Genomic DNA, 13,711 nt, shown 5'->3' on the forward strand with positions numbered 1-13,711 from the left:
TACAATTCATGAAAACGTAGAAGGATTACTTCAGCGGACTTCCACCAAAGAATTCCCCGGATCCAGGACCAGAAAACGTGCCATTGCTCGGCGTCAAGGCAATGGATCGTCGGAACGCCTGCCGCGGGGTAGCCGGTGCACTTGCGGTTGCGGTACCGACATCAGGTGCGCTGGGTGTATTGCGACCACTGTTGTTATTCTGCATCGTTACTGCTGTTCCAGGTCGAGAAAGCACTGTGGCCACGCCATTGCGAGCCGGAGGTCTGAATCCCAGCTTGGATCCCTCACGGAAGATCTCTTCCAGTATTTGCCCCACAATACCTGCATCCTCGTACTCTTGGAACTTCTTCCATAGTCGGAGAGCCATACGCGCATCCTCAATCGAGTCATGGCCCTGGTTGTTGTCCGCTGGTTCTTCTTGGATGTATTCTTTGAACACAGCCCAAGCTAGATATCGAAGACTTAGTCGCCTGTTTTTTCCGGGGTGGAAGAACAAGTATTGCGTGTCAACAGTCTGCTTCTTAGGAACCTGAATGTTCACTTTTCGAAAGTCCGACGCCAGGCCATGGCCAACAAACACGCAGCCGAGATTGAGAAGCAGCCACAACTTCTTGTATGCAACTTTAAGCGGCACAATGTTGTGTGAAGTGGTACGTGGGTCCAAATCACCCGGTTTGATACCCGAATATTGTGTCACGTAGTCAACGATGGGTTCTTTGACAGATATGTAATCATCAATGAAAGGAGCGCCTTCTTGCACCCCTGAACCTCGAAGAACAGACACCCTAGCAAGGCCACTTTTGCTTGGCCTGACGATTTCTTGTGAGCCATCAGCCTTAACGTTAATTTCCGCCTTTTCGAGGTCGACGAATTCTGTGTCAAGAGCAACCGGTGTGCCAGGTGTCGGTCTTTCCTCCTCGGAAAGCATAATACGCGATTCGACAGGAGGCCCATTGCTGTATCAGAGTTAGTCTCGTAGAAGTATTACTTAGATTTAGCTAATGTTGACTTACTTCAGAGACCAGTCACGGAAAAGCAGCGTCGTGTCCAGGTAGTTCTTCCATGTGTCATCCACTGCATGTCGCGCATCTCTTACTTGAAATGCAAGCACACATGGCGATTTCCATGGCTGGTTAAAACGTAAAGCCTCATCTTTGTCCACCTCTGTGACTAAGAAATCGTTGAAAAGATGCCATCTACTCCTCGTCTCCTGCTCACGGGATGAAACGGAGACATTGACAAACGAAACCAAATGAGCCTTTTGGTGTTCTGGGATATCAATTTCCGCAACCAGACCGACCAAATCATATACAATTAGGCCAGGCATTTTTCCTTGTATACGCAACCTCAGATCCTCCCCTTCGAAACAGAGGATCTGGCCGCCCTCGACAACAATGCCGATCTCTTCTGGCAGCCATCCAGGAATCGTCCAAAGACGTCGACAAATAGGGTTATTCACGGCCGTATTAATCATTAACACAAGCGGCATGCGATGCACTGTTTTTCGCATAGCCACTTGTTGATATCTCCGGCAATAGTTGCACCACCCCCGATTCTGTGCCTCCCGTTCAATACTTGCTCTCAGGATATTCGAGAATCTAAACGCAGGATTTCGACGGGCTTGTTTGATATCAACCGTGGGGTAAATTAGCTCGTTGACAAGTGTATTTCCTGGTCTCACAATTTCATTCTGGCAAAACATGCATCGAATAGATTCTAGTGCAATGGTTGATAGCCTCATATCAAGATCTTCTGAGTTTGGCAGAATCTTACGGAAATCCTGCCCAATTTGGCCAAGGAAAAATCGGTTGACAGCTTGGATAGCTACCGAAAGCGATTTGTTTGTGAGGTTTTCTTCTAACAGCCCCAAGTTTGAGGCTTCGCGAAAGCTGCTGAAGGTTTTGAGTAGATTTGTTGCCTGACAGTTTTGTCCATTGGCCTTCTCCAACATATCGAAAAGATACCCCATTTCGCATAGCAGGCAGCTTTCAGCTATGCAAGAAGTCGCAGCGTGGTGAAGAGCAAGATTTCGTATTAACGGAATAAACTTGAGGAGTTGAAGGAGGGAGTTGGTAAATGAGTTTGCGATATGGGTCTCTAACCCCGAAAAGTTAGTCTGGTTATAAAACCTATCGACAGTCCGTTAGAAAGGCGTTCGATTCAATAGATCCTAGGACCTTACCTGAAGTCGAAATCATCAACACCGAATCTACTGTATTTAATTTCGACATTGCTGTACTTCAGCAGTGGGTCATCCTCCGATTCTCCGCTAATTTTCGCGCCAGAAAGAGCACCGGCAGCGTCGCCAACGGCATCGTCCAGTTTTGCCTTACTTTGGTCTCTTGCCTTTTCACTCAAGAATTTCGGTGCAATCAGTGCGGGTTCAGAGGATGCCAACGCACGAGTGTTTTCGACCTGGTATCTTCGGGTTTTCTTGGGATTCGCCGCGTATTGTCCTATCTCGCCAGAGCGAAGATAGGGAATAAGGGACTGGTCTATAACAGCTGGCGGGCTCCCCACCTCAAATAGGAGATGGCTTGGCCACGCAGAGAGAAGGCGTTCATGGTAGTACGGCATACCGATCATATTCAACGGGGTCTCTGGCGACCAGTCAAGGGGAGGTGGCCGTGGAGTGACATCCGCGAATTCAACTTCCTTACTCATCTCATTGAAGTGAATCTTTGCCGGAGACCCCCAAAGCTGAATCGAGCATTCTGCATCGTTTATGGCAAGTGCCTCTCCAGACGGCGAGATTTCAATGCCCAGCATGAATGAGACGGTGGCTTGGCGAAGCTTAAAGGCGTTAGGGTTCATCAGGTCCACAACCTGGAGTTGGCCAGTTTGAGACGCAACAAAACTTGTAGTCTGTAGCTTTGGGTGCATACGGACATATGCAGCGCCGGCATGGAATGGGATAGGCGGTAAAGGCGATAGGGTCTTCAGATCATACACGTTTGCCAGTGGATCAACGATCGGAGACCCGAGATGTCTCACTGAGAAGCCGCAGGTAACCAGAAGATCATTCTGTGCATCCATGTCATTTACCGCCGCTCCATGAGCCTTCCAGGACTTCACAACACTGAAATCGGACAAACTCAGCGCATTAACAGATCCTGTATCCGTCGCGGCGCAGAGGTAGCGGCTTTTCTTCATTATCACGTAGTGATGTTCTGTTCGTAATTTATCGACAATCGTTCCCTTATCGATATCAATGGTAAACATTGCCTTCTGGCATCCCGCAACTATGATTCTGTTCGTTTGAGCCGTAAAGCTCATACAACGGAGTTCCTTAATTTCATCGTGGGTGACGTGCCATTGCGTTAGGCCACGCCGTGTAATCATATGCACACTCTTCGAGGAGAGTGATATAACGCCTCTCTCATGGAATAATATTTGTCGTACCGGGCCTTCGGTGACAGGGTGGGCGCGAACGGAGGTGTACCTCTGAAGTTCAGGTCCGTAGAACGAGGTGACTCGGCCCTAGGAGAAAAAGAGATAAATCAGCATATTGACTTTTCATCTAGCCCTAGATGCTACAAACATATTCATTTCCCGCCCACAGAAGTTCCGAAACATCATCAAAAGCAATCGTGGTCGCGATCGTCGGCAGCGCGTGCGGGTTCGGAGGGGGAACCGGGATACGTAACAACTCGTTCCAATCCGCCTCCATTGCATTGGTATATCCGTGAACGGGCTCCAGATAATTCTTTGCTTCAATACGTTATCATGCCCTCGATGCGGCTATTTAGAGAATGGCTTGGCTCTGCCCATCTGGAAATCGGACAAAAGCAGGCATCGTTGGGCGGAGTGCGGGGGAGAAGCTGGACAGAAGCCTCGTAGGCTCGGCGAGCGCGCGAAATGGGTATAGCTGAATCTTTTATCGATATCGAGCAAACATTTCCTTCGTGACGGAATTAGAAACCCCAGGAAGGAGAAAACCGTTGGCTGTCGCCGTTACTCCCCAGAGTATCAACAGGGCAGCTGCAGAGGATCGAGCGCCAAGAGTATATCACGTGTGGTGTCGCTATGTGGGCCACCGCGTTTCCGACTCTCATTTCACTATCAACTCACAGCTCAGCACTTCACCAGAACATGCTACGTACTACTACGTAGTAACTTAGGGGGCGGCACTTGAGAACAGCTCAAATGACAAAATAAACCATTATAACTATGAAGGCGGCTTAAGATGTCAAAATAAATACAAGTGGCGTATAGGTATACGCCATGGTTTGCGGCCAAAAACATCAAACCTCCGTCGATAAAGACTCCGAGGATATGGACCACAAAATACGACGCGCAGAGGCAAGGTCGACGCTCAGCGTACAGCTAATAAAGGGAAAATTTCGGAGGCGCTACTGATAGAATGCAGCCGGATTATGGTTAGGTACGCCACCTTGTGGGGGCTTGTAGGCCTGGTAAGCGCCCGGTGCAGGGCTCATCGAGGGATACGGCGCAGTACCCGGCGCGGCACCGGGGATTGGAGGAGGTTGCTGCATTGGTGGTGGGGGTTGGGTAACTGGAGACGCAGGGTAAGGAGGCTGAGATTGACTCGCGGGATCCGGGCCACTGGGTGGATTGTGTGCGTTATCCGGGGGATAGACCGCAGATGACAACTGAGGTTGTGACGTTTGCTGCGGTATTTGTTGCGAGAACTGTGGTTGGCCCCCTGGGGGTCCGGGGGGGTACTGTAATCGTTCAACAGGGGAGTCGTAGACCGATGTTCCTAGCTCTTGTGGGTGGTCATATGTCGATTCGGGGCGGTGATGAACAGGCTGGAAGGATTCTGCTTGAGAATGCTGTTGCTGATGCTGTTGTTGATATGCTCCTATTGGAGGAGTCTGTCCAGGCCCCGGTCCCGGCGACTGCGTGGTTGGGGGGTAGTAGGAACTATTAGGCTGGGCGTCTATGCGAATGTTAGAGACATGGAACAGCCAGTTAGAAAGTGGTGGTACAAACCTGAAGGGCGAGGGCTAAAGTATCTCTGAGGATCGTTCTGCGGTGGTGGCCCTTGAGGGAAACCTGAAGGGGCTCCAGTGCCAGGGTATCCATACTGAGGCTGGCCGGGCCGGCCATACTGTGGTTGCGCGGGTTGAGTCATGGACGCTTCCAACAGAGATTCGTAGTCCCTTCGCGCTTTGATGAACTTCTCGTTGAGCTGGGTAAATTCATCTGCATTGCAGTGAGTTAATGGAACACTGGTGACTGGAGGAATATAGAGAATAGCATACCCTTTTTCTGTGAATACTTTCCAATGAGCTCAATCAGCTTCGGACGAATGGATAGTGTCGAATTATACAAATTCGTTATTTCCTCATTGTCATGAACATTGAGTTCCGAGTTGCGCGTGCTTAGAAGAGTCAATAGCTTCTCAACATTCTTGATCTGGCCAAACACATCTCCCTCCATTTGAGCCTCACGCTGAAGCTCTTCGACAGTGGGGTCTGGAAGCTTCTCAACGTAGTTGAGAGGGAATATTCCAGTTTGACCTCTCAGGGAGCCCTTCCACCAATCCTTATACACGGACTCGAGGACAGCAATGACATCCCCCTTCCGGAACTGTAGCTCCCCCGGCTCGGACGGCTGGAAGTCGTACAGCGCCCTGACCCTAGATACAGTAGCAACAGAAGTACCCGAAAGCACTGGTCCGGCAGGTGCTACTTGTGTTTGATTTTCCGGCGCTGCAGCTGAGCTGCTGCTCTCGGCCTGTGGTTGAAGGCCCGCTGTGGGCTTCTCCCTTATGGAAAGGGCAAGCGCCATTTGTAACTCCTCTTCCTCTTTCTGACGATCCACATCGGTAATTTCTCGCTTCCCGGGCTTCGACGGGGGTTGGAGGTTAGGGTCTGCGAATAGACTTGTTAGCTGCTGAGAATTCTTCAATAACACAATGCACCACGTACTTTGAGTCTTCAATTTCATGTACGCTTGTTCCATAATGCCAAAATCTGGGTTACTGGCGAACATCTCTGTCCAATCTTCCATACGCTCCAGGACCTTAGATTTTACCTGTTGGTGGGTATTCTGATCCGAGCACAGTCAGTACAGCTGGTCCGCATAGGATAAGCATTTGCCACACTTACCCTGTCACCGGCAAGACGCAAAAGTGCATCTGTGAAGCTCCTCGATGCTAATTCACGGTGTATCTTAGGACCGCAGTTCTGCGCTAACGCATTGGCCAGCTAAATAATGTCAGTACGCGCGCAATGATCTCATAAACATCAATTCACAAACCTCCAAAGTGTACAACTGCACATTGGCATTCCGATGCGCAAGTCTCTTGATTAAGGCTGCGACTGCATCTTTCGCACTATATCCAACAATCCAAGTCAGCGAAGGTCAAAATCACTAGCAGCGGTCACGAAAGCCAGTAACATACCCAGACTCTTCAGCCCCAACTTTATCGCACACATCCTGTCAACGTAAAACGAAATGTTAGACGACATATTCTCTTCTTTTCGGGCATAGTGTGTTGGAAGGCTTGAAGGTATCGTCATACCAGAATGTATTCCCAGTTCTCGGAGGTCAAGTTCTCGTCCGTCGCCTTGGCTATTGCGGAAAGCAGCGGTCAGTTACATCACACATAACAATCGAGAAATACATTAAAACAAGAAGAAAATAAAACGGGATGTCATACCGACTGCGTCGTCAAAAGCGTTCTGCTGTGCGCGGAACATAACTAGTACCCAACTTCCCAACTACCTGGTCGAGCTGTAAATCCGGTGAAACAAGCAGAACAGAGCAATATATCTAAGCGCTCTCGTATCGGTAGAAACTGTAACAAAGCTTGCGGATAGGTATAGGGACTCTATGATGCTTGATAGGATGGTTTCCGCGGACTGCAAGCTGGAGTTTCAAAGATCCGGAGACCACTCGATGCGGGGATATCAGGAGCTCAAGAGAAGTCGGTTCGACGCTGTTTGTAGTGGCTGGGGAATGTATAAGAGCGGAACTTTGACCCAAAATCACCCCCAGTGGCAGATAAATGATCTCGATGAAGAGGCGACAGAAACGCTTCCCAAGGCTAGCTGAAGAATGGCTGGAACCTGTTCGTTGGTGACGATGATGCTGGTTTGCGGGCGGGCACGCCGCTTACTTAAGTCAGCCACAGGGCGCAGCCTCAAGGCACCGCTTTTTACTTGGCCCACTTGGGCACACTGTGGAACACACTGTCCATGCATATTACATACTCTATACTCTATACATTCACTCTCTTGTGGATCAGGCGTCATCACAACTTGAAAAGTATGACGGCATGTTCATTATAGTATTATGTATCTAGCTATACAGCCTCTTCTAGTGGTAGTATATGTTAGAGGACATAGATGGGGGAAAAAAGAAGAAAAGATTACCTATAAGAGAAAAGCCCCATACGCTTTTATTTCGTTCGTCATAAAACGGTCAACGGATACCGCTAATATCATCAGGAATCTCGAACATGAAAGAACCAAGTACAACTTGCGAGTCAACGCCAGCTGGGCGAGAATGGCAACCGAAGTCCATGGATTCAATGGAGGCTTTCCATGCCCGGAATCAGACGCTTGACCCAGTTGCCTCGCATCCTCGCGTCATGAACTTGCTGCGCGCCATGATACAATGCAGGCCCAAGCCCAAACCACTGCAACCAGAGCGGGAGAAAAAAGTGTGCGTCGTCTCGCGTACATATGTTCCAGACAAATGATCGTAAAAGTCAACAATACGGGTATGCAAAAGCGCCATCAAGCAAAGCCAGGAATAAACTAAACACAATATCAATGAGACAAAAGGTTGCAATCCCATGCTGAACATCAAGTCATCGCCGTCTATCACATTTTAGATTGGAAACACCCGAGCGGCCCGTAAGAGAAGAGAGAAAGTTCGAAGTAGTAATGGAGTGTCATAAGGCCATGCCAAGTACATCGTATGGCGAAAGAGAAACATCAGGGATAATGGGTATCTGAGGGAATATAGTAGACATCGACATATAAAGACGCCAACAGGCTAAAAGTTTAAACGCCACCCTTCTGGGCTTTCTCCTGGGCTCTGCTTATACGTGCAGCCTTAACAAGGGGTGAAAGGTGGTTGAGAGGAGAGCAAAGACTCATAAACGGATGCTGCAAGGAATTAGCCGCGCCCTGGCGAAAGGAGAGGGGAACAAATACCTTCAATAGATCATGAGCGGAAGCTCGCTTTTCAGGATCCACGCGAAGAGCAAAGTGAAGAAAGTCTTTAAAAACAGGCGACAAATTATGTTCGTCCTTTATCTTCGGCGTGCCATTTGTAGCAATCAAGTACAAAGCCCGCAGAGGTGATTCGGTGAGATAAGGGGGCTCCCCTTCAATCATCTCGATAGCCATAATTCCAAGACTCCAGATGTCGACTTTACGACCGTATTCCTTTCGCGTCACAACCTCGGGAGCCATCCAGTACGGTGTACCAACCATAGTATTTCGCTTGTTCTGAGAGTCGTTGATTTGAGCGCAGAAACCAAAATCGGCTGCAAACCATTAATTCCAATCCAAGGGGGCGATAAATTCTCGCAGCGAGAGGGAACAACTTACTCAGCTTGATGTTACCATCCATTGCAAGGAGAATATTGTCCGACTTGATGTCGCGATGGATTACACCCTTTGAGTGAAGATGCTGCAGGCCATTGAGCGTCTGAAGGGTACAAATTAGCTCTATAATATACAGAGAAATGAAGTGTTTTGGGTACCTACCTCTCTGCAAACGGCAGCAATTTGGCCCTCGCTCATTATGTTGAAAGTAACAACATCGGTAAGACTACCTCCCTCCATGTATTCCATGACCACCCACAGATCCAGCCCATGAAGATAGGAATCCAAGAAATTGACGATATTCTTGTGTTTGCTATCCTTCATCACCAGGATTTCATTGATGATCAGGTCTTTCTTTGGCTGCAAATCCAGGTTCATCTGCTTAATGGCAACACATTCATTCGAGTTGTTTGCATAAGCTGTGAACACGCCACCAGACGCACCCTGGCCAATTTTGTTGAGGTTGTAGTAGAGCTTTGTCGGATCTCCGGGTGTGCAAATCGCAACCAACCGTCCTCTGACATCCATGGCGTTGCTCTGGCGAGCCCGTTGCCGAGGTCGAGCTGCCGGTGGAGCGCGCGCATTCTGGGAAGCTTGCGCTAGAGAGATATCTTCGGCTGGTGCGTGGTGCTGAGGCGTCGGTTGAGCGACCGGNTTCTGGTCCAATCGTGGAGACTGTTGCTGCTGGCGTTGGCTGCGGCTTCGTTCGAGTTGTTTGTGAGCAAGAGCTTGCTGGGCTGCAACCATTGCTTGCTCCTGCTGCTGTTGGTATTGAGTTGGGGTAACAGACCATTGTCCCTGCGACCCGTTTGTCTTGGAATTTGAACGGCTCCTTTGGGGCTCTGAAGCCAAGGGCTCAGTCTCCGGAATCGGAGGCGTACTAAATTGCGGGCTATGGGTGTCTGGAGCCGCCCTGTTTAAGGCGTAGGGGCTCGTGGTAGGAGGTTGCGGTGCAGGGCGATTCGGAACCAAATTGGCAGCTGTTGGCGGTTTCGGGGGTGCTCGATTAGGTACAAGGCTTCCCAATGGTGGGGACATAGCTTGGGCTACAGCAGGTGAGGTGCGGGGAATCGGAGGTGGTGCTCGTGGATTTTCAAAGCTGCCCTCGTGGTTTTGAGGAAATCGAGGGCTAGTAGGAGGGGATGTCCGTTGTGCGCCATACGCGGTGGATCCTGCCTGCTGGGATACAGGACTAGCGGATGTTTGATGTTGAGGGTAAGCATGATCAAACTTGTGCCAAACCTCATCATCTCCCCGGGCATTTTTCTCATAGAATCTCATTATGTCAACCATTGTCTGCGGGTGTTCTTCTTGCTCCTTCTGTGTGATACCACTCTCCTGTAACAACCGCTGCCATTCTTTCGGCAAACCCGTAAATTGGCCCGTCTGGTTGTCATAACCGACATGGGTGACGTGGACAGGGTTTTCTGGCGCCGAAATTTTGATGCCACGAGGCGAGCCTAGCATGCTGTTGACGAAGCTGGAGAAGCTACTCTTCTTACTCCTGTTAGGCCCCGCAGGCCTGATCGGGTTGGTCTCATCTGAGAAACGCTTCGCACTTGCCGAACGGTCATTGCTACCCGGGTTCGAAGGGCCCTCCATTCGGGGATGCAGGGTGGTAAAACTTGCCGATTGTCTCAAAGCTCGTGCGTTGGGGGCAGTCTGCGATCGGAAATTTGGGGGTTTTTCGAATCTTTCAGTGGGATTTGGTGGCTGGTAGCTCCTGTCGGATTCTGCAGTGTTTTCTTCCAGGGCGCTTAACATACCCCGTGAGTCGAATGGCGCGCCAATTAATTCATCTGAGCTTTGGTCGTTTAAGGAAAGCCGCCCGGCGTAGGGAGGACGCGATCGAGAAGAGCTCTGGCTGCTATGTAATTGGGGTGATTCGTTGTTCCCGAGGACCGGAGATGCGCCCGCGCTATTCTGATCGAGTGATGACGATGAGGAACCGTATGCGTTGGACCTGGTGCGCAAATGTTCTCGGCTCCCAGCAGCAGAGGATCGCGGGTACACAGGTGCAGAGGGGTGCCGTTTCAGTGATGTCGGGTTCTGTTGTGTGCTGGGGGGTCGTGAACCATAGCTAGGAGGGTCCTTATGGAGTTTGCTCGATGGACGGCGAAATTTGAACGATGAGAAAGAGTCGTGATTCATGGCGCTCAATTTTAGGGGCTTTGGAGGGGAAGGACAGGTCGACTGATTGGGGGCAAGTCTGGACTCAGCAGCTTGATTGGAGGGAAAGGGAAAGCCACCGAGTGAGGCGGTGCGCTCTGGCGGTCCCTTCAAGCCGTTTGGACGAGATGTGGTGAGGTGGGCGATCTGGGGAGACACTGGACGGTAAGGTGGACAGCTCCGACAGGTGGACGGTTGGTGGACACTGGACAACTGGGAGGGATGGGGGGCCCGGAATATGCAGGAAGAGCCAAATTCGCGACGCAAGGGAGGGCAATTAGTACAGTAGATATGGATGGATGTTAGAAAAGGAGCTCCCGCGGGCGACCGTCACGAACAAAAGCCGGCGGTTAGCACGTGGAGAACCACTGACGGCTCAGATTCAGCAAAAAGCCTCCTCAGCAACTGAGGGGACGAGGAATTCGATCGGACTCGTCACAGGCTCAAGGCCGAGCACAAGAAATTGAAAGAAATCGAATACCCAGCATGCAGGAGCCTGCAGACAGCCGACAGCTCACCACACGAATCTGCGGAGCAGGAAAAGCAACACAACGCGGAAGAGAGAAGACAGGGAATGGGAATGGAGCGTGTGGAAGAAGGTCGAAAGGGGAGACCTGATGATTTAGTCTACGGGAGGCTGGACCGAACAGCGGACAAGCGAGCAGCGGACAGCGGGCGGGAGCAAATAATGGAGGATGAGGATGGGGCGAGCCACTTGTCAGAAACACTGAGCCTTTTGATTGTTCTGTTTCCCTTGGTTCCATGGATGCGCCTTGTGCTGCTTTGTTTTTATTATTGCTGCGCTGTATCAGAGAACAAATCACTTCCTGGAATTCACAACCACAAGCAATAATCGGACAGTCTGCCTCGAAATTTGTTCAATAATGCCGTACTTTTGCTTGTAATACGTCATTGGTCGCGTCTCACTTTCCCATCCTTGTCCGGCCAGGAGATGGGCTCTGGGCACATCGAGAACCAGGAATTGTCCTTTGCATTGGCTGATATGCAGTTTCGGGCTTCTCTACTCGCGATATCTTCTAGGGCCTTGGGATTCCAGCGAGAGAGGGGGAAACGAAAAAATTACCCTTAATATCTGAAGGTCCTTGATAAAACATTGGCATGAGGTTTCATCTCCAATCTCAGCCCGTTCTTTAGCTATACTAGCCCTAGTTTAGGAAGGTGGGGCACCCCATACCCAACGCCCACAGCGACCACAGGCGCCGAAACCTTCGTTCTTCTATCCTTATTCATCAAGGAGCCCCAGGTGCTGTGAATAGTGCGTTGAATCCGCTGATAGCACAGGGTGGAAACTGGGAACTCAACTCAGATCCGATTGCTGCTACCTCATGTTGGGGTGCACCGAGCAAAGGTCCCGCGAGCTTTCAATTATTTGTCGACACTGCATTGTCCACTATTCCGGTTGGCCGTCCATTGCTCCAAACTCGATGTGACGGAGCAAGCAATGACGTGTTCCAATGGTCCATGGTGCTTATATTAATGATTACAAGCGTTCAGTGTGATTCTGCAGGAACGGCCCCTGTTCTCGACGTTGAAGAGGCTGCCACCAGTCGGACCAAATGGGTAAATTTGGCCTACCCTCGCAGAGCCACCCGACGGCCTGCAGTTCCGCCATTTTAGGGCCCAGGTAACCTTGAACCCAGTGAATGTGAAATTTCTCTCCAATTTATAATCTTTCTGTAACACTGCGGTACTGCCCAGTACCTTCTCCGGTGGTTGAGATGTCAGATTTGACACATCTTCTCCACCGTATTATTCGAAGACGCGCCCTGTGGATTTCTTTCATGAATCATGAGGTGATGATATCTAAGTTTCCGCTACCCCCGGGGCCCAGAGAAGAGGTGTATTGGTGGACAAAACCTTCAGCTGATGGTATCAGGTCTCGGCTGCCATCGTTCTGTAAATTTTCCGATTTCCTTTTGTTGTGTTTTAACCAATTCCCGGTTGCTGCTTTTCATTGCGTGCCAATTCCGCCGCTCATTCCAAACTTCATGCAAGCACTCGGTTCTTGAGAGCCCTGGTTTCTAGTGCTCAAACACACTAGGTAGATAACCGGACTCTCAGTGATGAATTCGACATCGGCCAGGGTGCACACCGTAGGTTGTCTGGCAGGAACACTCGATATGATTACAGAGGTTCTAGCAAGTTTCTGGGTTGACATGGGTAGAGAGAAGGAAAGACAACAAATAAAATAAAATAAAATGAGAATGCCCGAGACTTTGCCCGGGATGAGCTCACCATATACTCCTATCTCATTAGCGTTCCATTGTAATGGAAATTCGGGATCAACGAGACAATCATCCGATCGTTCTTTTTCCTCTATTATTTGAGATCGCTATGTTTGGAGTTGTAGGCAATGTTATCCTGCACGCAGCTAGGTGGACCCAGGAGATCGTCGAAAGGGTTTTAAATAAAAAAAGAAAAAGAAAAAAGAAACGCCCGATGCGAGGCTCGAACTCGCAGCCTTGAGATAATCGTATGCTTTTAGAACGTAAACTGGTAATGTTGTTAGTTGATGAATGGAAATCCTAATTGAGGAAGCGGTAACTTACAGTCTCACGCTCTACCGATTGAGCTAACCGGGCTGGTTGTTGAGAAGCCGAGGAACATTAAAGTACAAGAGCCAGTTTCACTAATCTTATCCGTTAGACTAATGAAAGTACAAAGTTATCCGCCATGAGGTTCAGAGCTATAATTATTTCGACACCCCCAAGAATGTAACAGGTATCTTAACTGATGTTGTGGGGCTTGGTACTGATAAATTGATTTGTCCAGGCAAGTTCAGATCCTAGTGTCTGCTCCTGTAACCAAAAACTCATTCTATCGAAAAATGAAACGTAAGTTGTATATCCGTGCCTATATATATATCGTCTTTGTTGTTAGCCCTATGAAAATCCGACACTGGATAAGAAGTGGAGGTTTAGAACTGTACCCACTGTGAATTGTCGACATTGACGATACCGGTGAAGGCGGTAACTTCACCGTTTACATCA

The 13,711-nt window shown here is 49.6% G+C and overlaps 3 protein-coding genes and 1 non-coding gene across 4 annotated transcripts; all 4 read right to left on the minus strand.

Moving 5' to 3' along the window:
* Window positions 1-25: 25 nt before the first annotated feature.
* On the minus strand, window positions 26-3,670 carry pan2n2 (poly(A)-specific ribonuclease; the record flags this gene model as incomplete). Its single annotated transcript, XM_040851361.1, has 4 exons — window positions 26-956; window positions 1,014-2,129; window positions 2,183-3,480; window positions 3,542-3,670. 4 exons carry the CDS (start codon window positions 3,668-3,670, stop codon window positions 26-28), a joined length of 3,474 nt encoding a protein of 1,157 aa, XP_040708293.1.
* Window positions 3,671-4,073: 403 nt separating this feature from the next.
* On the minus strand, window positions 4,074-6,949 carry ASPSYDRAFT_39223 (ESCRT-0 subunit protein HSE1). The gene is made up of 9 exons (XM_040845851.1): window positions 6,632-6,949; window positions 6,494-6,543; window positions 6,374-6,408; window positions 6,229-6,304; window positions 6,078-6,176; window positions 5,898-6,018; window positions 5,229-5,840; window positions 4,957-5,169; window positions 4,074-4,903 (listed from the first exon to the last, which is right to left on the minus strand). The coding sequence occupies exons 1-9, from the start codon at window positions 6,669-6,671 to the stop codon at window positions 4,353-4,355; spliced, it is 1,797 nt and encodes a 598-aa protein (XP_040708294.1). The 5' UTR covers window positions 6,672-6,949; the 3' UTR covers window positions 4,074-4,352.
* Window positions 6,950-7,982: 1,033 nt separating this feature from the next.
* pakA (mitogen-activated protein kinase kinase kinase kinase STE20) lies at window positions 7,983-10,682 on the minus strand (the record flags this gene model as incomplete). The annotated part of the gene is made up of 4 exons (XM_040848777.1): window positions 7,983-8,087; window positions 8,136-8,470; window positions 8,535-8,634; window positions 8,694-10,682. 4 exons carry the CDS (start codon window positions 10,680-10,682, stop codon window positions 7,983-7,985), a joined length of 2,529 nt encoding a protein of 842 aa, XP_040708295.1.
* Window positions 10,683-13,154: 2,472 nt separating this feature from the next.
* On the minus strand, window positions 13,155-13,303 carry ASPSYDRAFT_t19. The gene has a single exon. It is a non-coding gene; the product is annotated as a tRNA-Tyr (tRNA).
* Between the last annotated feature and the right edge of the window lie 408 nt (window positions 13,304-13,711).

The sequence above is a fragment of the Aspergillus sydowii genome, assembly GCF_001890705.1.
Source record: "Aspergillus sydowii CBS 593.65 unplaced genomic scaffold ASPSYscaffold_1, whole genome shotgun sequence".
In the NCBI taxonomy this organism is placed as follows: domain Eukaryota; kingdom Fungi; phylum Ascomycota; class Eurotiomycetes; order Eurotiales; family Aspergillaceae; genus Aspergillus; species Aspergillus sydowii.

What these genes read in the sequence shown, in the direction of transcription:
- ASPSYDRAFT_39223 (XM_040845851.1), bottom strand. Translation starts at nt 6,671, where the DNA reads ATGTTCCGCGCACAGCAGAACGCTTTTGACGACGCAGTCG. An exon ending in AGAACTGGGAATACATTCTG is followed by an intron (nt 6,409 to 6,493) that starts GTATGACGATAC and finishes TTACGTTGACAG; the next exon opens with GATGTGTGCGATAAAGTTGG. An exon ending in TGCAGTTGTACACTTTGGAG is followed by an intron (nt 6,177 to 6,228) that starts GTTTGTGAATTG and finishes GACATTATTTAG; the next exon opens with CTGGCCAATGCGTTAGCGCA.